This window comes from Rhineura floridana, chromosome 4 (genome assembly GCF_030035675.1).
Source record: "Rhineura floridana isolate rRhiFlo1 chromosome 4, rRhiFlo1.hap2, whole genome shotgun sequence".
Classification (NCBI taxonomy): Eukaryota; Metazoa; Chordata; class Lepidosauria; order Squamata; family Rhineuridae; genus Rhineura; species Rhineura floridana.
In genome coordinates, this window is record NC_084483.1 from 204,999,965 (window position 1) to 205,023,719 (window position 23,755).

Here is a 23,755-nt window from a genome sequence, read left to right on the forward strand (position 1 = left end):
CATTGCAATGATGCGGGGAGGGGTTTATTAGCGTAACGCCCGCACTTTGATTTAGAATCTGCTCCATTCCTAAGGTTGAAAGAGGGTAACAGCAAGGCGCATCTCTTTGATCACAACAACCCTGAGAGGCAGGATCACTGCCAGCCTCCCAGGAAGCAAAATCAAGTGGAACTGTCTTCCGGGAATTATGTCACTGTATATATATATATATTATTTTCACATTATTACAATAAAACATGACACTCCCTTATTCTTCCCCCACCTCCTCCCAGCTCCCCTCCCTCCGATAGCTGCCCATTTGAATGCTCCCCATGCCCAAAAGTCCAAAAAAACCTTGCATATGGAAAGCTAGAGTATCAAAGAGAAAGGTTCTAGCTTATCCCTGATGTTCTGACTTCATTGGACTATAAGGACATAAGAGCCTGGATGCCAGATCAGGCCAGGGGTGGTCCATCTAGTCCAGTGTCATGTCTTCACAGTGGCCAACCAGATGCCTCTGGGAAGCATGCAAGCAAGACCTGAGCACAACAGCACCTCTCCCCGCCTGCAATTCCCAGCAACTGGTGTTCATACTGCCTCCTTCAGTGGAGGTAGAGCATGATCCCCCTCACTGGATCATCACCTTGCAGTGGTGAGTGGGCTTGCGTGTTCCAATGAACCCTGTGTGCGATGCCGTCGGGCGTCATGTACTCCCAGCAGGGTCACCCATGGCGGTAAGGTCAAGGGAAAGGAACCAGACAAAGAACGATCCAAGAAAGTCCTCAACGGCAGAACAGGCGGAGGATAACAATGTGTATGTTACAAGGGCTCTGAAGGCAGATGAAGGCTGCAGCAGATAAAGGACTTCCAATCATCGTGGTATCCATGCCATTGGATCAAAGCCTTTTCTGTCAAGATTATGTATTGATCTTTGTACACCGATCTCCCCACATAAAACAAATTCACGCACAGGCGTCTTCCAACCAAACCTTGGAAGACAATCTTACTCGGCCATGAGTGATCACCAATGAAGAGCATGGCCATTTTGGCTAGTAGCCATTGACCGCCTTATCCTCCATGAGATCGTTCCAAGTGCCCGTGTAAAGTGCAACTGTACCCCAGTGGGTTGCCTCCAAGTACCTTGAAAGTGGCATAAAGAATGTGTTGCAGTCTCAAGAGGGGGGAACTAAAGCCAAGTCTTGCAGACCCAAAAACCAACCACTTTGCTGCTGCACCCAACAGCCCTTGGGGCCGGAAGGCGATGCTGGCATACTCATCCACTCTGGATGGACTCCGACAGCCAAAGGCCATGGAACGCGTTTTTAACAGAATTGTTCCAACGGCTTAACAACAGCAAAAACAGAAGGCCTTTCTCCCCAGCCCCCTTTTCCTAAATTAGGAGATCAAAAGGGCCCACTTGACGAACAGCAAGGATCTGTGTGCAGGCTCTAGTTTGCAAACTCCTGGGCTGAGCAAAGGTGGCTGGTGCCCACTGAGAGTGGGAGGGCAAACAATTGGTGAAGCCAGAGCCGAAGGCAGGTACAACTGACACCAGTGAGAGGCAGAGCCAACTCATTCTGGTCCTCTCTCCAGCCTCCTTCCTGCAGAGTTGCACAAGAGCAACACTGGAACTAAGAGGGGTTGAAGCCGGCAGGCAGTGTCACCCCCCTGGCCTGGCAGGGTAGGCGCTGGCTGAAGGCAGACAAAGATTGCTGGGGCAGTGCTCCATTTGCCTCCACCAGGGCACACCATGTGCTCAGATGCACCTTGTCCCTCAATTCGGTGGCCTCCCTCCTGAGCCACTACTTTGCACCCGGCTCCAGTTGGGAGACCTCAGGCTTCTGGTGAAATGACAGAGCAGATCCCACTGGTCTGCCCACCTGTGGCTTACCAGAGGCAGGGGGGTGGCGAAAATGGTTCCATGTCCAGGGTAGCAAGAATGCCATTGCCTTCTCAATTACTTGTTCCGGAGTCACGCTGCTAAGGAAACTGGGAGTCATGGCTCCTAGCTTCCCCAGATCTGTGATGCAAGCCCAATCTATACGTGCCCAGTCTGGATCCAATCTAAACAGAATCTGCAAGAATATGAAAGCCCACATATAATTATGGGTCCCTATACCAGGAAGGGATGGGAGAGCAAAGCCAGAGATAAAGCAGATTAACCATTGTTGAAGCAACACCTTATCCGGCTGTGCCTCCTAAAAATCCTTTGCTGGGCAGCTCCTTTGCTTTCTAGGACACCTTGATCCCTGGACACCTCCTTGGATTTGCTGGTAAGAGAATGAACCCACCAGAACCTTGGCCACCAGTACAGCCTGCCATTGCAGAACAGTCAAGAATAGGTCGCTATTATAGAACACAAATATGAAGATGATTTCTTTGGGATCTAGGCCCCAGGACAGGGATCACCAACAGGGCCTGCATGGGCGCAGTGATACCCTTGAGGTCTTTCCCTGACACCCACAAAGCCTTTCTTCACTTACTGCTTTCTTGGTCATGAGGTGGTGAGTGTGGTTTTTCTCCCTCGAGAACTACATAAAACTAAAGGAGCGAGTTTGAAGAGTGACACTGTTGCCCACTTCCTCTTTCATCTCTACGAACTTTTTAGATCAATTTTACTGGTCCTGACTTTTACCCAGATCCCTCAGAAAAGTGAAGTGTGCGTGCATCCACACTTTCCTTTTGTCTGTGTCTGTGTGGAGGGGGGGCGGCTGACCCAGCAGAGAGGGATTGAAGCGACCCAGTGAGGATAGCACACACGGCAGTCCTTCAAAACTCCAAATGTGTTCATGGGCCTTAAAAGGTTGGCAACTCCTGTGACAGCCTGGACTTTATTTCACTTGCAATCCTGTGCATACCTACCTGGAAGCAAACAGCATTCAACACAAGGGGACTTACTTCTGGGTAAGCATGCACAGGACTGTGCTGAATTGTATGTGTGGGCTAAAATGAAGTGAAAATGAACCCTGTAGAAATACAAACACATGCATTCCTGGATTGCAAGGAAATGCACATTCTGAATTTTAACACTGCATAGAAGATAGAGTTTTTTTTGGGGGGGGGGGCTGCAGCCCAATTGATTCAGCTCCCTGCTTGAGACAGGAAATCTGGAGCTAGAGTGTCGCCAACAAATGGCTGGCCGGCCTCTGCTTGAAGACCCCAAATGAAGGACAGTCCAGTGGCTACCCTTCTAGGCAACCGGTTCCATTGTTGAACTGCTGCTTTCACGGCACTTCTAATGCCCAGCCAACGTCTACCCTCTTGTAACTTAAGTGCGTTAAATCTAGTCCTGCCTTCTGGGGCAAAAGAGAAGACGTCTTTGCCCTCTTCCACATGACAGCCCATCGGTTTTTGAAGAGTGCGATCATGACCTCTCTCAGTCTTTGTCAGCTCTACACTGCGTCAGCAGTGCCGGTGGGGGGCTGGAAATTCCTGGGTGGTTGGCAGGGAAGCAAAGTCCTTAGCCGGCAGTCTGGTCATAAATCTGCCAGGTCTAGGAGGAGGGGAGCTGATAAGGGCCAGGCTTGTCCGAAGAGTACTTGCCAAGTCAGGAGTCCAGGAGTCCAGAAGTGAGGTCAGTAGAGGTCCGGGATCAAGTGCCAAGGAGGTCAGTCAAAGAGATGCTGCAGGGAAACTAGGTCTACACAAAGCCACACCTGACATTGCAGTCAGCAACAAGCTGCAGCCAAGGTGTGCCTTATAAAGAGCAAGGTTGACAGCAGGTGTGAGTCCTCAGAGTTTGGGCCTCAAGGAGACAGGCCTGCCTCTCTTCTGCCTGACCTTCTGCTGTCTACGTTCTGCAGGTGAGGGGGGAGTATCCTGTTCACTGTCTGTGTCTGGCTGCAGGGCCTCTGCTGTATCTGGGGTGCTCTGCAGCTGAGGGGGAGAAGGAGCTGGATTCTCAGGAGGCTCCTCCGTGTCTCCTTCTGAGTCTGCTGCTCCTGGGTCTGCTGCTGTTACTCCCGAGTCATCCTCATCTGAGGAGTCCTCTGACGGGGCCATGACAGTCTTCTCCAGGCTAAACATACCCTCGTTCTTCAATTACCGTTTAGTTGTGTGTATCACCAGACCTTTGGGGAAAGGGAGCCAGTCTTGGGACAGGGGAGGATTTCGCTTCACTCCTTAATTTGGACCAAATCTCCCTGGTGGCAATCCAGGGGATCGTGCTTGGATCAGAATGTGGATTAGTTCACATGTCTACAAACCTATTCCAAGCATGGTTCCCTCTGCCTCCTAGATACTTTTTTTTGGGGGGGAAACAAGGTACTCCAAGGGCTGGCTTGCAGCAGTTAGAAGGCCCAGTGCTTGCACACTTGTTCATTAAAACTGTTTATTAAAAAGCCTCTGGAAGAGGTGGTACATTATGATGTGCCACTGCTTCCTTATATGGAGAAAAAGATGGCTGCCTCCATCTCTTTTTTAATGTACACTGGCCCTATCAGCAGTTTAAAAACAAGACAGATCATGGCCTCAAAAACAAACTCTCAGACCACCTCATAAGTAGTACTGCCTCAATTAAAATTTTCAGAAGTGTGCAGAAATCTGCACATTTTGAGATGAAGCGAACTTGCATCGTTTTCCATTCTGCCTTGTGTGCCACTTCTGTTCCACTGCAGTGTGTCTTCTGTCAAAAACTATATTATTCAGTTCGCTGTCTGCTGTGGCGAAATTGCATAATTTATGTAAATTACACAATTATTACTAATTCTACCCCATTCATTTCAATGCAAAGGAAATGCAAGGCACAGGGGGGAAGATGGAATCAGTTATGGATCATTTGCGGACTGAAACCAACATGAATAGCTAATACCAATTGTATTCCAATCCAGACATGGGACGAATAAGCGAACTTAATTTCTGCTCCTGTTTCCATCGTCATTGGACTTCTCCCCTACTTGCCAGTCTCCTCGTGTGCTCGGCACATAGATCAGATCAAGGCTGCTTCATCCATCCCTGTCTCAGCTTCATGTTCTGGATCCCTTGATGGCTTAAGCTAAAATCAGTGCATCCATATCCCTTTTGCAAATGCTGCTTAGGGCTACCTAGTGGGCAGTTCCTCCAACCCGGTCAGCATCTATGGCATGACGCAGCTGTCAGTAAATGCACAGCATGACACTTGTGAGTTTTCTTTGAACTCTGGGGTCACCCTTTCCTGATCACAACTCTCGCAACCTCAGCAGGAAAGCGCAGAGAAAATGTTATAGGCAAGTATGTTCTCCGCTGCCCTCTAGTGGACTCTCAGGAAGAATACACTTCACTCACAAATTGAATAGATTCTTCCCTCTTTTTTTCTGATCTGGTTTCACCAGAAGCATCTAAAACAGGTGTGGGAAACGTTTGGTCCTCCAAAGATGTTTTGGACTACAACTCCCATCAGCCCCAAGCCTTGCTGGCCAAGGCTGATGGGAGTTATAGTCCAAATCAACTAGAGGGCGCCAGGTTTGGGGAGGCTGCTCTAAATTACGTACTAAAATCCTCCATATTTCGTGACCTAGCAGTTTAACTTTTGATGCCAGAAAAAATATATATATCAGCAAATGTTATGCGATTCAGAGACAATTTATATATTATGGCTCTTCTGCATGCAAATGTTGCTCGATTGAGATGGGGGTTGCAAAAGATCCTGCCCAGAATGGACCAAGAGTAAGAAAATTTGCTCAATTGATCCTATCATTCCTGGCAGTCGCAGGCTCAGACAAACACTAAAGGTCGTAGCTCAGTGGCAGAGCATCTGCTTGGCATGGAAAAGGTCCCAGTTTCAATCCTTGACACATCTTGGTGAAGCTGGAAATATCTCCTGCCTGAAATTCTGCCAGTCAGTGTAGACAATACTGAGCTACATGGACCAATGGTCTGACCCAGTGTAAAGCAACTTCCTGTGTTCCTAAAGGATTTAGCAGAACACTGAGCGCCTGAAATTCATGGAGGATAAGGCTATCAGTGGCTGTGCTCTGCCACCATAGTCAGGCAGTAAGAGAGGAGAATGCTCTTGCACTCAGGTCCTGCATGTGGGCTTCCCTTGAGCATCTGGTTGGCCATTGTGAGAACAGGATGCTGGACTACACGAGCCACTGGCCTGATCCAGCAGTTCTTAAAGGCAGTTTTTAAATATATATATATATATATGGATTTGTTGCACTGGGCAAGAGTGCTTTCATCCACCCAAATTTCTGGAGTAGGTTTGAATCCTTCCCGCAAAATACTGACAGTCTGGAGGTGACCAGAGCTTGTCGCTTGTACAGGGGACTCTAGGGCTTTTCACTTGATCGACAGGAAGAAGTGTCCCTGCCTTTGTGACATGCTTTCTCAAGACCTACATGTTCCAGAGTTCCAGGCTGTGCAAGAATCAGGAAGAGAAGCTCTGGCAACAGGAACAAGGGACAAGCTCAGTGATAATCAGGGATGTGAAGATCCCAGATGTAGCAAGAAGTCAGTACTGCTGATAGGATTTACAGGCCCCAGAACAATAGGCAAGCAAATGATTAAACCTTCTGGTCTCCAGAGTGCACTGAATAGCTGCAACTACATCCCAGGGACAGGGGAACTTGTCATGCATGCATAACTCAAATATGTCCATATGCCTGCTATATAGCAGCCTGTGCCAACCTGGCTCGCTCCAGGTGTTTTGGACTATGACTTCCATCAGCCCCAGCCTCACGGGGTTACAATCTGGTACTGGAGCAAAGAAATAATGTGGGTTTTGTAATTTTAATATTTAAAAGCAATCTTGAACTTCAGGTGGATGGAAAGGCAAGGATTTTTTTTAATTGTTTTTAATCTTTTAAATGGGTAAATGAAATAAAACTCCTTGGTAGGAGACCAAGAGGCCAGAGTGCAAAGGTTTGGGATGTAATCCTCTGTTCAATTTTGTTGTTGTTATGTGCCTTCAAGTCGATTACGACTTATGGTGACCCTATCAGCAACCTCCAGGAGCATCTGTCATGAACCACCCTGTTCAGATCTTGTAAGTTCAGGTCTGTGGCTTCCTTTATGGAATCAATCCATCTCTTGTTTGGCCTTCCTCTTTTTTTACTCCCTTCTGTTTTTCTCAGCATTATTATCTTTTCTAGTGAATCATGTCTACTCATTATGTGTCCAAAGTATGATAACTTCAGTTCCATCATTTTAGCTTCTAGTGATAGTTCTGGTTTAATTTGTTCTAACAGTTAGGCTGCTTAAATCTGATTGATTTCAACTCGCATTTGCCAAATTGTTCTTGTGCCAGGAATTAAGCAGGCATCCTTTTGTTAAAAATATTTTTCAGTGATTTTTTGTTTTAAGCCTAAGGCCACTTCCAGACAACCTGTTTATTGAGCATTCATCCAGATTTGTTTGCACAGAGATTAGACAACTTTGGCTATTCATTAGCATTTGTTCTGATTTATTTGTAGGGGAAGCAAGTATTATCCTGCACTTTCCAGTGTATTTCACTTTCACTTTCCTTACCACAAGAAATCTGATTGTGGGTTTTTTGGGGGAAGGGGTGAATTTAAGCAGGTCTCTTGCTCAAGAGCATCAAAGCCACCTTAATTGTGCAGCCTGAATTTGCCAGTGTGCAACTGAATCCCATCCACAAAACATCAGCAGTTTGGAAGCGATCTAAGAAAGTTGTTGCAGCTTGTCCCTCAATCCCAGATGGCATCATGAATTCCCTATGGAAAGGGGGGAGGAATTTTGCACATTCTCAGAGATATTCAAGCTGTCTCTGAGCATATGTAGGATTCCTCTTCCCTAGCCACACATTCCATAAACAAAAGGTGCCACGCTCGGTAGGATAAGACCAGTTGGATCTGCCATCTCGCTTGAGCTTCCCTTTCAGTTTTTTCACTGTCGTTGATTGCCAACCAATCCACTTGAGTTCACCCACACATTTGTCAAGCCGAGTCTAGACACTCTGCAAACATTTGTTCCAGGACATGAACATTTGCCATTTACGGCAAACTGCTGAGGAACAAGGTTAGCTAACATTTAGAAACACCTTAGCTAACTTGAGTTAATCAGCCATTAATTAACCCAAGTGCAAACGGAGGCAGGGGGAAAAAAAGCTGGAAGATGGATCTATGCAAGTAGCAGAATTCTGAGCCCAATTCAAAGTGCCGGTTTTGACCTATAAAGCTCTTCATGGCCCAGGACCCCAGTATCTTCTGGAACGCCTCTCCCGATATGAACCTACCCAGACCATTAGGTCTTCTTCTGAGGCCCTTCTCCAGGTGCCCCCTTTGAGGGAGGCTCAGAGGGTGGGCAAGGGACAGGGCCTTTTCAGTGGTGGCTCTGCATCTGTGGAATAGGCTCCTCAGTGAGGTCTGCCTGGCGCCTTCATTGACATTTTTTGGCAGCAGGTAAAGACTTACCTTTTTTCATGCATTTGATAGACTGAGAGGAGGTTGTTTTGCTATTAGGGTGCTGCCGAACCTTCCTGTGGCTGCATGGGGGGTTATTTTATTGTTTTTCATAGCATGACATTTTTCTTTTTTTCTTTTTAACAGTGTTGTAAGTCACTTGGAGACCTTTGGGTAGGAAGTGAATAAGAAATACACAAATAGCGGAATGAGATAGTCTGGTCTGGAGGTGGTAAAATGGACTGGACCACTTCAGACTGCAAGCAGGGAGGAGGTACCAAATTTTGAAAGCATTTTTTTTAAAGTAGCCAAGTAGCACTTTGGGGATAAAGGTTCTGGCCAGATCGTTCCTTGTTGCAGGCAACACTGCTGCTGTCCTACAAGAGAGGGATAGGCAACCTATGGCTTTTCCCAGACGTTGGACTCCAGCTCTCAATAGCCCAGCCAATGGCCGGGGGCAGAGGCAGCTGTAAGTCCAGCAATATCTCAAGGGCCTCAGGTCCCCCTGTTACTAGGGGTGTGGGAGAAATTCAGTTCAGTTCACATTTAAAGGTGAATCTATCCTTTGTACTTTCCAAAACAATACAAGAACCCAAATACAGCCATACTTGGAAATTTGCACTTATCAGAATTTTGCAATGCAATTCTCCAGCCAAACAGTGTTTACAAAAATACATATGTTAGGGGAAAGTGTGAATACATGAATATATCCATGAAAAGAAAAATGGATTACATTAGGAGAAATTGCTTGCAAAAATGTGTGCATTAGTCAAAGCTGCATACAGAAATATGTTTATTAGGAGAAATTCGCACTAAAATGCTGAAGAATTTTCATGAGGATTTTTTTTAAAATTGCAGATCTCTGCAGGAATGTGGAGAGCCGAATGTAACATTGGAAAAATTGAGAAACAGAGAGAACTGAAACTGACAGATCCATCCAGTGGAAGCTGGTGGCTCTGATGTCAGTGGGGCAATGAATCCTCTCCAAGTTTTATTCTGAAAATTAAAGGAGCTGTCCAAGGTGCCTATCACTGCTGAAAGGCTTCTGGAGTTCATCATTCGTTGCTTTGTGTCTGCAAGCCTCTCCTAACTTCTAAAAATGCATGCATTTGGCTTTGTTTGAGAGCTTCTATAGTGTAGTTGCTAACAGACTGATGATGTAGAAGTTCCCTACGGCTCCCCTTGTAATTAGCTCAGTTTTTCTGAGCTTTCATGGAGAACTCTCAGATAAACTTCTCTGAAAAAGCTCAGAAAGAACAAGCCTGGGGGAACTGCCCCCCTGATCCCTTTTCCCAACCAAATTTACCCTTATGAAGATGGGAGGAGGGGTGACCGTAAAGTGGGCTGGCTAGCGACATTGAAGGCCTTGTAGGGTTCAACATTCTGTTTGCATTCCCTGTCGGTGGGATTCGACAGAGTTGCAATTTCCAGTGCAACTCACCTCAATTCATTAAACCAAGAGGCACTAGAAGACCTAGTTCCCAGGGTAAGGATGGGCAACAGATTAGATTCAGTTCACATTTGAAGCCAAATTGATCAAATTCACAGTTTCTGAAACAATATGAGAACCAAGACACAGTCATCAAAATTTGCACTTATTTGAATTTTGTGACGTAGTTCACCAACCAACCAATGTTTACAAAAGTGCATATATTAAGGGGAATGTATGCATGAAAATGAGCATATTAGTGAAAATAACATACAAAAAATGCATTACATTATTTTATTTATTTGTTGTTTCATTTATATCCCGCCCTTCCTCCCGGCAGGAACCCACATGACGAGAAATTGCTTGCAAAAATGTGTACAAACTGCCTACAAAAATGTGAATAGAAGACATTCACACTAAAATGCTAGAGAATAGTCATGAGGATTTTTTTTAAAAAAAATCACAAATTGTTGCAGAAATTTGGAGAATTCATACGGACTTTTTTTTTTTTTAATCACAAACTGATGTGGAAATGTAGAGAACTGAATTTAAGATTAGAAAAATGAGAAAGGGAGAGAACCGAAATTGACAGATCCTACCATCTCTATCCGAGGCATGGGGATGGGCTAGCCTGTCCATTTCACTTTCTCTGCGTTTTCCCCTTTTTTCCATCTTCAGTTCTCTACATTTCCACATCAGTTTGTGATTTAAAAAAAAAAAAGTCCGTATGAATTTTTGTCAGTATTTTAGTGGAAATTTCTCCTAATATACACAGTTGATGCATTTTTGTACACATCTTTGGCTGGAGAATTGCACTGCCAACTTTGGGGAAGTGCAAATTTTGAAGGATGGCTGTGCCGTGGTTCGTGTACAAGTGCAGATTAGGTAGGCTTGCTTTTGCAAGTGAACCGAATCAAATTTCTTTCGCATCTCTACCCATGCACCAGAACAGTGTTTTCAAATGCAACCTGCAAGGCCTCTGCTTTTACCAATCTGCCTTTCCCACTACAAGTTCTCCCTTCGGAACTTTGTTTTGTAAAGGGGAGAGGCGGTTCTGGCAGGCAAGGCTGGCTAGAAGTGAGCCCATTACAAGCTGGGCCTGAACTTCATTGGAGTTGTGGACTCTGCCACTTATAAGCTCTGGGAGTAACTTTGGGTTTGCCATTGTAAGCTTCCTCTCTCTGAACTTCGGGTGCATGACTATAAGAGACAGAGCTGTAAACCAAGAAGGGGCTTCTACACATCTTGCTTCTGCTTTATACTCAGGAGGTGGCCATGGGCAAACAAGAGGGATGGGGGAACATCTGTGGCCATGAGAGGTTGCCGGACTCTCATCAGCCCCAAATGGAGTGGACGGTTGTCAGGGATGATGGGAGTGGTAGTCTCTCTGGAGGGATCTCTGGAGGGCCACAGGTCCCCCACTCCTGATCTACAATGTAGGTACATTAATACTGATCTAGCTTAAAGGCTTGTTGTACAGCTACCCTGCCTGGTATTGGCTGTGGCTGATGGAGATTTTAATGCAAAATGTCTGCAGAGCACCCAGTTTGAGAACTCTGTTGCCAAGATTACTGAGATAATGACTGTGGGGCATTTCAAATATTTGAATATAATATAAATGATTACTACTACTACTTCTTCATTGTTACTTTCAGGCCTTATGCCCTGTTTCTTTTCCTTCATTTTGTCTGCCCTGAATTTCTCATCATTGGATAAGCCCGCATTCTAGTTTTGAGTGAGGAAGGAAAATATACCTCAAAGGAACTTTGTTGTTGTTGTTATGTGCCTTCAAGTCGATTAGACTTATGGCGACCCTATGAATCAGCAACCTCCAATAGCATCGGTCATGAACCACCCTGTTCAGATCTTGTAAGTTCATGTCTGTGGCTTCCTTTATGGAATCAACCCATCTCTTGTTTGGCCTTCCTCTTTTTCTACTCCCTTCTGTTTTCCCCAGGAACATCATGAGGGTAAAATGGGGGGGGGGAGAACTCCTTGGAGGAAAAGCAAGTAGTTGGAGTGATTGAAGTGTCAAACTAGGACCTGAGGAGATCAGGGTTCAAATTTCTACTCAGCCATAAAGCTCAATGGGTGACCTTGGGCCAGTTACAAACTCTTAGCCTGACCTACCTCACAGGGTTGTTGTGAGGAGAAGAGGTGGGGGAAGAAGTGTGCATGTCAACTTGAGTTCACTGAGGGAAAGGCTGAATACAATTATAATAAGTAAAACAAAACAAAACACTCTTACCAGTGTCAAGGTCAGGCAGGACTCAAATGAGGACCTTCCTGGTCTGCACACTGTCTCCCCCTTCTGGTGAAGGAAGAAGGAGCAGTATTATTTGCCCAGGTACCTGTGTGGCTCACCCTGGTTCCTCTGAAGGACCGTAGCTCAGTGGCAGAACATCTACCTTGCATGCAGCAGGTCCCCAGTTCAATCCCGCCATGTGCAGGTCGGGCTCTTAAGGTTCCCCCCTTGAAACCCTGGAGACCCTCTGCCCGTCAGAGCAGACACTACTGAGCTAGACTGACTCGGCATAAGGACGTTCTACATTCCAATGAGCCGTAAGTGCTATCGGGGCTTTATAAATAGTACTATTGGCAGGCTAGAGGGGGTGTGCATGTGTCTGTGTGTGTGTTTTAAGGCCTTCTACCAAGCAGGCGAAGAGAGGCAGTGTGGTGTAGTGGTTAAGGTGCTGGACTACAACCTGGGAGACCAGGGTTTGAATCCCCACACAGCCGTGAAGCTCACTGGGCGACCTTGGGCCAGTCACTGCCTCTCAGCCTCTGCGAAAGGCAATGGTAACCCCCCTCTGAATACCACTTACCATGAAAACCCTGTTCATAGGGTCGCCCATAAGTCGGAATCGAAGACCGTCCACAAATGAACAAACCAAGCAGGCTGGCAAAGAAGGGATTGAGAAGAGGAGGGGGAGGCTTCGCTTCCTCTCTGGCCAACATGGAAGCCAAATGGGCTTGTGGAAGAGGACTGGAGAGATCTAAGCCACATTAACACCATCTATTTATTCCACCTTATACAGCCATAGGTTCCCCCAAACAATCCTGCGAAGTGTAGTTTCTGAAGGTCGCAGACCGAGATCCCCTGTTCCGCTCATGAAGCTACAATTCCCAGAATGCCCTGGGAAGAGGGATTGATTGTTTAACCACCCAGGGAATTGTACTCTGTGAGGGGAATAGGAGTCTCTTAACAACTCTCAGTCAGCACCCTTCATAAACTACACTTCCCAGGATTCTTCAGGGGAAGCCATAATGGTTTAAAGTGGAAAAATAGTGGAATAAATGTCAGGTGTGAGTGTGGCTCATGTCTCCCTTCCGCAAGCTCACTTACACACATGGCATTTTGTGTCGCCTGTAGCTACAAGATGGGTTGTCAAATAAACACAACTAGGGATGGGGAGGAATTTGATCCAGTTCTCATTGAAAGACAAACCGACCAAATTCACACTTTATGGAACAGTATGCAAACTGAAAGACAGCCATTCTTCAAAATGTGCACATTTCCAGATTCTGCAGTTCAGTTCTCCAGTAATATGCAGTCCAACCAGGTAATATGCTAAAAATGCATATATTAGGGGGATGTGTGCACAAACATCCATATGCTAGTGAAAATGAGGAAAAGTTGCTATACAAAAATGTGCATATTAGGCAAAATTGCAAACACGTGTACATTAGGATATATTTGCGCTAAAATGCGAATTAAATTTCATTAGAATTTTTAGAGGGGAAAACCCAGGAGCACCACTTTGAGCTCCTTGGAGGAAAGGTGGGATAGAAATATAATCCACTACTATTACTACTACTACTCTTCACTGCCCCACTGACAGTGTATCCACTTGTAAGTTTTAGTCCAAAATTTCAAGGAATTGTCCAAGGTGCTGAAACCTATTTTGGGAATAGGTTTCAGCATCTTGGACAGCTCTCTGATTCTATGCTAAAACCCAGAGCAGATTCACTGTCCCACTGACATCGGAGGCACCAGTCTTCACTGCCTGCATCCAGCCCCTTCCTTTGAGACTCCTCAGATCAGGCCCGCCTGCTAGTATCTCCTGACTGATCTTCCTGTAGATCTGCCCCATTGCATCGTTCAGCCCCAGGCCGAACTCTTTCAGACCCTGGCACCCCCATGCTGACATGCAAAGAGCTCATTCCTTATAAAGACTGGCACTTGACATTCCCCAGCAACTTATTGCATGTGGGAAAAGACTCCCTAGACTCTTAAGATCAGTATCCCCCCTCTTGTGCTGTTCAAGCAACCATGGTGCACTGATAGCTAGAGCCATCAAATCTGGCCAACGGCTCTGCAAATATCATTATCTTTATCTAGTTTGATTTATACTTCAACTGTACAAGGACAGTTCTGCGTGAATTTGTCCAGGGGTCATCAATCTGGCATTCATCGGTGCCTGGTTATAATGGAGGCCAGTAGCTGTGGGGCCTTTGCACTCCGAAGTACTGAGCCCTAACTGGGATGGAGTTAATGAATGGGTAGGGGGTGAAATACACTCTTCTTTTTGGCAGAGTATTGCATCCCAAACTAATAAGAATGTGAGAAGATCCTGCTGAATCAGGCCAATGACCCATCCAGTCCAGCTTTCTGTCCACACAGTGGCCAACCGGATGTCTGTGGGAAGCCAATAACAATAAAACAAACCACAACCATAGCCATAACTATAGCTATTATTAGTGTTGTGAGTTTGGGGGTTGAAATGGATGGTTTCTATGAGTCCCCTTCCAGCCTCTGATTTGGAATCCTGTGCCTTGGGGTGAGAAGCTCGCTCTGCTGGTCAGATGAGTTTCTTTTGTAAAGCTAATAGAGTGGCCAGGTTTGTTAATGGGTCTATCAGGTGCCCAGCAACTGGTGAATGGGCCAGGAAGATCCTTTTGTCATTGAAACTCTTCAGGAGAAACCCCGCTCCTGGGGCCAAAGAGAGGCTTCTGTTTTTAGTGTGCTTGGAATGGCTGGGAACTGGAAGCAGGCAGAGGGACTGGCTCTCTGCGCCATGGCTTTAGGATGCCTCCTGTAACCCTGATGGAAAAACTGGATATTGGACTGCTGATGCCTTGAACCCCTCCATCCTAAACTCAGGTTGGAATGTGTGTAAATAAATAAACCATATTTCATTGACACCAGAGTCTCCACTGACCTTCTTCCCAAGGAAACCAAACCCAGGGTGAGCACAGGGACCCCAAGAAATCGCATCACTCGGAGATTGGGGAGGCGCACAACCTTTATTATTATTATTATTATTATCATCAGCATCAGCATCTACCCTTCACCAGCATCCTAGGGTGGGTCACAACAATATAAAATATGTTACCAAAAACAGTTTAAAACAAATTACAATCACAGCTAGAGAGGGCCTGTCCTGCCCACAGCCCGAGACACGAGACGGAGGCGAGGCTTGATTTGATTCTCTTTTTCTTAGAGTGATGATTATATCCAAAGCAGTGCATTTCATAAACCTGTCTACTCTAGCTCACTACTTTCCCTAGCTAAGCCACCTAAACAGTCTCTGCAGTACGTAGGGAGAGATGAATCAGCACAGAAGCCTGGGCGGGCACCTGCTTAAGTAGGGAAGGTCTTTGCCCGTAAACGACGGCTCTTCTGAAGTTCCACCCTCTCAAGGTCCCTTTTCTTGTGTTGTCTCATGTGGGGTGAGGGGGGGTGAGCCTCCAACAGCCCATCTGACAGCGGGGCTTCACTAGGGAGCAGGAAGCTGATTGGCAGGGAAGAGTTTGAAGTGCCAGATGGGGATTCTGGCGGGGGTGTGGTTGGCACACGCAAGGGGTCGCTTCCCAATGGCTGAGGTGGGGGGCTTGCAGGTGGAGCGGGAACTGCCTCGATGGAGGGGCTGGCCGAGGGAGTCTGTGGGCCGACTGTGCTCTCCCCTCCTTCAATGCTCCCAGGGACCTTGTCCTCATCTGACTCCTCCCCCTGAGCTAACTCCTGGGGCGCAACAGGGTCCTACAAATGTGCATCTCAGGTGTCAAAAGCCAGGGTGAAGGGGGCTTCAGACAGGAGTCTCTTCTAGTCCTACCTGGAGATGCCAAGGATTGAACTTAGGACCTTCTTCAAGCAACGCAAATGCTCTTCCACTGAGCTGTAGCCTTAGAAATTGGGACATGTTGCCTCTCCCCTTCTCCCCTTTGTTTGCCCTCAGTGAGCCAAATCTGATTGCCTCTATGGCACTATGATGTCATCACGATTACAATCTGATCCCTGATGGATGTGATTTGTGCAGTTCAAAAGCCCTTTCAAATTTTGTTGTATTTTTAAAGCATGGCACCCAAGCAGCAGTAGATGGAGGATAGCGGCTGTGAACAGTCCCAACAATTTAATGAAAGAATGGAAGGAAGGGGGGATTTATTTCTACAATGTATATACCACTTAATTACAGTCATCTCTCGGCAGTGTACACTAGACTCAATACAGTAACTAAAAATGAGTTAAAACTATAATATCAGACTTCAGTTAGAATACCTGCTGGAATAAAAAAAAGTCTTCAATATGCACTGAAGGTTCAACAGAAGGCGCAGCCTGTCTGACCTCATCTGGAAGGTTATTCAGTAAATCAGGCCCACAATACTGAATGCATGGGATCCTAGTGGATATGAGCTGTGCCTCTGAGCCATGTGGGACCACTAATAGTGATACCCCAAATATCTCATTGATTGGGCAGGGATATAAGGGATCAGGTGGTTCTGGATCCAAGTTCTTAAAGGCCTTGTAAATTAATACAAGAACTTGGCCCGGTACCATTATAGGCAGCCAATGTAAGCTTTTGAGTACCAGAGTTATGTGCAGACAATAGTGTTCCCATCAACAGTATAGCCACAGCATTTTGCACCAGCTGGAGCCTCCAGACCAGTGTTTCAGCACCTTGGGCAGCTCCTCAAAAGTTCAGACTAACACCCGGAGTGGATTCCACTGCCCCACTAACATGGAGCCCCCAGCCACCACTGCTCCAGACCAGGCCCAAGGGTAGCCCCACACAGAGTGCATTGCAGTAATCAGCTCTTGAGATTTGCAATCATTCCTCCCCTCCTCTTTCTCCTCCTCTTCCTCCTCAATTCCTGCATGGCGCCTTTCACAGTGACATCAAACCTCATCAAAATTCAGTGCAGCATCACAGTGGAATGGAAAAATGACGAGTTTTTATCCAGTTCATGGTTTCCATCTAAATTTCCAAATGCTCTCTGTGATTAGAGCTGATCGCCACCTTGTGGCAGATCTGAATCATTTCCTGTTTGCTCTGTCAGCGAATGCCACCCCCCCCACACACACACACCAAAGTAGGCCTTGTTTTCCTGCTGTTGCTGTTTTGTAAACACAAGGAAAGAGGGATGAATTCCTTGGACCACAAAAACCCATTTTCAGTATCAAGACAGAAATCTGGGGCATGTGATGCATGCACTCCAACATTTCAGAAACAGGAACATAAAGAGCTGCATTTTACTACATGGGACCTGAAAACTACCTCCATTTTTGTGGGCCTGTTTGCCTCCTGCAAGAGAGAGGTGATTTTCAGGGGGCCAGGAGAAATTCCCCTGACATTTTCAGGAGGCTTGGGGTTAGCCGCTTACTTTAACTTTGCAAGGTAACTGAGGGTATTTCCCTCCCCGTTGCTTTTAAAACTTTTTTTCTTTGAGGCCTCATGACTGCTTGCAATGGCACAATGCTACTGCCCGACTATCGCTGGGTCATCTGTACTGCTTGGAGCGTCCCTAGAGAAGACATGGCGTCCCATGGGCTTTCTAGAAAATTTAACCTGCGGGGTAGTAACACCCCTTATTTATTTATTTATTGGCCTATTTATAATCCACACTTTCATAAAAGTATATCAAGATGGCAATGGAGGCTGGTCCACTGGCGCTACTGGAACACAGCCCTCCCAATGAGAATGCCAAACAATTTCTTTTTTAAAAAAATATCCCCCAAATCTAAAAGCTTGTCATGTGCCCTGCCCAGAGCTGCCGGATGGACGAGGATGAAGCATGTGAGGAGGACTCAGAGTGGGATGTTCAGGCGGGAAGGGCCCAAGTAGGGAGGGGGACTCAGGAGAAACTCCCGCCTTGGACTTTGGCAGTTCAGCCCCAACAACTCCCGATGCCCCTGCGGAGACTCAGCCGGGCCAGCCGGCTGTTCCTCAGTCTGAATTTCCTCTCTTCCCGTCACCTTACCTGTGCTGCCAGCAGACGGGCCTCCTTCCTTGGAGGGGGAAGACGGGACGGTGACAGAGGCTCCACCTTCACCTTGTGCCAGGAGACATCCAAGGGGGGAGAATCAACAGACACAGTCTCTGCTTACCTGTGCGCACCCAACAGTGACATGGGGCGCACGCAAGCTGGGTGCCTGCCCAGCCTTACTTAAGCCAGGCGAGGGGGGCGGAGCAAGTAGTGACTGAGTCAACCTGTTTAACGTGTTTTTTTTAAAAAAAATTCTCTAAACAGTATGGTTTTTTAACCCTCTTTATTTAAGATGCTTTTAAAGCTTTTTTTAAAAAAATGTTTTTAAAGTTGTTTTGTTTTAATGTATATTAAGGTCTGTTTTTCTGATGTTTTCAAGTGTTTTTAGTGCTTTTGTTTGCCACCCTGGGCTCCTGCTGGGAGGAAGGGATATAAATCAAATGCTGTAATAAATAAAAATAGTAAAATAAAACCTGTTAAAGCCGCGAAGTTGTGCCTAGGTAGTTCTAGAGAGGGATGCTGAATTCTGAGTAAGCTCTAGGTAGATTCATGAAGCGCACTGAACTGAAACTTTTACTACAGTAAAAGAAAAAAACAGTGGGGAAGGAAGGTGTGGTGTACAAAGTGTTGCTTCAAAACGCAGCCAGAAAAACCATTCTGGCTGCTTTTGAACCAACTAGTGTGCCCACAACCATAGTCTAGCCACTGCATAAGCTTTGTGCAAGCAAATCAGGATCAACAGGTTGTTTGGAGAACTTTGCCTTTTCCAGGGGAACTTTTTTTTCACATGCAAATTGAGGGTTTTATTCAATTAAGCTCTACTCAGAGTAGACCCATTGAAATTAATGAGCCTAATTTAGACATGTCTATTAATTTCAATGGGTCTATTCTGAGTAGGACTAGCACAGCATAACACCAATAGTTTGTTCATTTATTCATTCACTGATTAATCACTAACACTCATGCAATTTCTTTTAATTGAGTGATAGCCCTAAAATGTAGACATAGAAAGGGGGAGAAGCTGGGAATTGGATATCTAAGATTTGAAAGATGCCCCCAAAGTGTAGTTGACTGGGCATAATCGTTATTTATTAATTATTTTATTTATTATTTGATTTATATCCCGCCCTTCCTCCCAGCAGGAGCCCAGGGCAGTAAACAGAAACACTAAAAACACTTTAAAACATCATAAAAACAGACTTTGAAATACATTAAAACAAAACAATGTTAAAAACTTTTTTTTACAAAAAAAGCTTTAAAAACATCCTTTAAAAAAGGGTTAAAAACATATTATTAAAAAAACATATTTTAACAATTAGAAAAGCACACAACTTCCTATGCTAACTTATATACCATCTCAATTTGTGCATCACAGTCTTATGATTGTGAGCTACATGAGTGATTAACTCACCATATCGATTAGACAGAGTAACTTAGTGGGCATATTTTCTGTGACCAAGTTGTACATAATATTCTTCTGACCACTGACAAAGACCCATCGGGTCAAAAAGTCAACTTGTTATTATATTCACATAGTAATTTTATCTGTTTTGACCACACTTTAATATTCTTACATGGGATTAAAGTTCCTTTTTATTTTCTCATATTATTTAGAAGCATTCTAATATATTTTATTCTTACCCAACTTATTTTTCGAGTATGGGAAGGGGAAACGCAACAGACAGATAGAGCCAAATTGATGCCGTTTTAATCCTGTCTTGTCCTGATGAGCTCACCTTTAGCCCACCCTTCCTTCCATCTCCGCAGGTATATCCGGACCATGTACCTGGGGATCCAGAGCCAGAGGCGAAAGGAACACCAGCGGCGTTTTTACTGGGCTATGATGTACGAGTATGCAGATGTCAACATGCTGCGCCTCTTAGAGACTTTCCTGGAGAGCGCCCCCCAATTGGTGCTACAGCTCTGCATAATGATCCAAAAGAACCGCGCAGAAACCTTGCCATGTAAGTCACCTGATGGGGGGGGTGAGGAGGGGGGAGATTCACTTCCATACTGCCAAGGTTTGCCCCCCTCAATTCATCCTGGTGGCCTAGAACGTCGCGGCCACAGGGATCCCCACCCTCTGTGTGGCAAGGCTAGCTCTGCTTCCTGTCCTGCAAAGCCTCTGCACATTTCAATTCCCTCCAGTTCCCTTGGCTGATCAGGATGAAAAGCCGGGCATTCCCAGAGAGGAGGCGAAGGTGAGGCACAAATAAATGCCTGACCCATCTCTCCTCTTTCAGTGTGACATCTAGACCAGAGATGTGAAGGCCTGGAAAAACTGGGGGGGAAACTGAAAATAAACTCTTCTTCCCCCCCTCCCGATGTTCACATCTCTAGTCTAGATTCTTCACAAAAGTGGGGGGGGGAGTGAGGGAGGTATGGAAAGCCACAGTCAAGGTAATTGACGGTAATTATGCCAGTCCAAAAGTAATGGAAGATATTATATTGCACATAAATCTGAGGAGGCTGATCCATGGGGTACATGGGGCACAGCCCCACCAATGTCGGTCTGCCCTCAGCCAGCCCCTGCCTGCCTTCGTACTTACAACCAGTCCAGGGGGTGGCACTGACTGTCACCTTCCTCCTACGTCTCAGTCTTGTCGTTGCAGAGCTCAGCAGAGAAGAGGATGGGGCAAGCTAGCTAAATGTGGGCTGGATAGAACAACTATTAGATGGATCCACAGTTGGCTCCAGAATCATACTCAAAGAGTGCTTATCAATGGTTCCTTCTCAAACTGGGTGGAAGTAATGAGTGGGGTACCACAGGGCTCGGTCCTGGGCCCAGTGCTCTTCAACATTTTTATTAATGTCTCGGATGAGGAGGTACAAAGCATGCTTATCAAATTTGCAGATGATACAAAATCGGGGGGCATAGCTAATACCATGGAAGACAGAAAGAAAATTCTAAGGGACCTTGATAGGCTGGAGCATTGGGTTGAAAACAACAGAATGAAATTCAGCAGGGATAAATGCAAAGTTCTACACTTAGGAAAAAGAAACCAAATGCACAGTTATAAGATGGGGGATACTTGGCTCAGCAGCACGACATGTGAGAAGGATCTTGGAATTGTTGTTGATCACAAGCTGAATATGAGCCAACAGTGTGATGTGGCTGCAAAAAAGGCAAATGCTATATTAGGCTGCATTAACAGAAGTATAGTTTCCAAATCAATTCATTTATTTCGGTCCAAGACCAGCACATTTAAAATAGCAGAATTATATACATTTGCAGAACAGGTACTGGGTAATTACAACAAATATTAAAATGTTTGGGCCAGACACTTTCTGTGTGCCATGGCTGCAGCACAGAATCTTGCTACCCTCCCCGTAATAAATGGATCGCAGTCGTCAAGTAAAATCTGTACCTGATTATCTTCGGAAGATCTAAATCTTCAGAGTGCGGAGGTCTGTATATAGAGAACAATGTAATATAACATGTTCTACCCCTTCCACCGCTCCAGAGCCACAGAGACATAACTGTTCCTTGAAAGGCACTTTCTTATATCTCCCCTCTAATACAGCAGGAGCTCTCACGCTAAACCCGATATTGGGGGATGCTGACAATTGGCTCATGTTATGCTGTAGTTCAGTGTCTCTGATGCGTAACAAGGTCAGGTCTTTGGCTTTAAAATATCCCATATGTAATACTGCTGCCCATGAGAAGCCCATAGACAGCAATTTAAAATTCACCGCACGTTTCCAGCGCAATTGATAAGGGTCAATAAGAGTTAGTGGGGCGAGTCCCAGGGGAAAAAAAATCAGCTTTAGCCACAAGTTTATCTGATAGATCCGAGCCCTGGTCTCAACCAGCAAAGTATATAACTCCTGGCGTAATGCAACATTTGGGACGCAGCAAGGTAAGCCCAAAATGTTCCTGAGAAATTTAGATTGCGCACATTCCAGGGGGGTGTAATCACCCTGGGTGCACAATTGGGAACCGTATAGGAGTTAGGGTACGACTACGTATTTAAGACTAGCATTGCTGCTTGGATGTATTGGCCCCCCTTGAAGAAGAAAAAAGAGAGAAGAGCCCTAATGCTTCTCTGTGCACTTTCAGCTGAGTTTCTTAGATGGAAATTCCAGGAGCCCGACGAATGAAAAATAATCCCCAAATATCTGAAAAGGGGGACTTGTTCAATTGGATGATTATTCAGCCTCCAATGATGTTTGAGTTTCTTCCGTGTAAATACTACGATCTTAGATTTTTCGTAGTTAATTGTAAGAAGTTCTGTCTTGCAGAAGCGACTAAGTGCTCTCAGAAGGCGACGTAGACCCACACAGGATAGGGACAGGAGGGCAGCATCATCCTCATACAAAAGGCATGACAATGGCCTTCCCGCCAATATAGGCGGGTGAACATTTTCCCTAGCAAGATGTTTAGTTAGTGGGTTAATGTAAAAGTTGAATAGTGATGGTGCGAGAACACAGCCCTGTTTAACACCATTGTAAGTCGGGATGGGTGCAGTTAACTGTCCCGCATGGTTACACCTAACCTTTAGATAGGTGTTCGTGTGTAGGCCTTGAATTAATAGGAGAAGTCGCTCATCTATATTATGTTCCCTCAATTTTTCCCATAGTCTGTTCCTGGGAATCAGATCGAAAGCTGATTTAAAATCAATGAACGCTGCATATAGAGTTCCACCCGAGGGAGACATATACTTCTCCACAAGATGCTGTAAGACCAGTCCCTGGTCAAGGGTGGATCGTCCCACCATGAAACCAGCCTGTTCATCAACTAGGATTTTCTCAGTATCCAACCACTCCTCAAATTTATCAAGAAGATGGGAAGCATAGAGCTTGCTGATGGTGCTTAACAAGCTAATTGGGTGGTAGTTAGGGTTGCCATATTCCAGTTCCACAAATCTGGGCAGGCTAATTTGCATATTATGCAAATTATTTGCATATTATTTGCATATTATGCAAACAATTGCATATTGATATTTGGATTGTCCAGTTGTTTTGTTTTTGTGCCTAGGAATTACCACCAAAAACTGGGGAAAGATGTGAGAAATCTTTTTTTAAAAAAACTTAACATTTTCAGCCTTAAATGCCTAGACTCTAGTTTCCAACACTATGGGATGTTGATTGATTGATTAAGAGGATTTATATCCTGCCCTTCTGCTGTTAAAAACAGAGCTCAGGACAGCTTACAAATATAATAAAAACAATAAAAATACACAATCAATATAAAAACATAATAAAAACAGAAAATAGCAACAAACATAAAGTAAGTCAGGGCAGCAGTACGGTTAACCATTACATATACGATATATTTCAGAGATGTGGTGGGTGGAGAAAAACAAGAAGCCAAAATGTTAGGAAAAGGAGTCTTTCACACTACATGCTCAGTTGTAAATACTGTTGCAGCAAGTTTTACAAGTTCCTCCAGTATTCCACTGGTGCAGGCACTCAGACATTCAAAGTATCTGTATGTTTCTTAGGTTTTATAAAAGCAGAGCTTTGCTTAACTCAAAATTTCTTCTCCCTTTGATCAACCACATCTACACAGGTTCCACCTCCATACTCAAAATGAAACTGGGCCTGGAAGTGTGCAACAACCCCACACATACCTTGCTAATTAGATTACCAATGCCAGGATGTCTGTCTTATCGACTACTCTCCTGTCCCCCACCCCCACCGGGCATCATGAAAGACCCAGTCCTGGGCTCAGAAAGAAAATAAATATCTGGTCCTCTTCAAAGTACTGATAAGCCTCTTGTTTTAATTAAAATAATGATTATAAGTTAATGCTCTTATCACTAATGGGAGTTAATTATCTTGCATATGCTGCTGTTGCTTC

At 45.3% G+C, this 23,755-nt stretch overlaps 1 protein-coding gene across 1 annotated transcript in view; it reads left to right on the forward strand.

Annotated features, from left to right (window-relative positions):
* Positions 1-23,755, forward strand: part of XKR6 (XK related 6) — a 216,668-nt gene that overhangs the window by 181,050 nt on the left and 11,863 nt on the right. Inside the window, exon 2 of the mRNA XM_061626499.1 lies at positions 19,720-19,916. Within this exon, the coding sequence (XP_061482483.1) occupies positions 19,720-19,916 (197 nt within the window). The remainder of the gene's footprint in view (positions 1-19,719; positions 19,917-23,755) is intronic.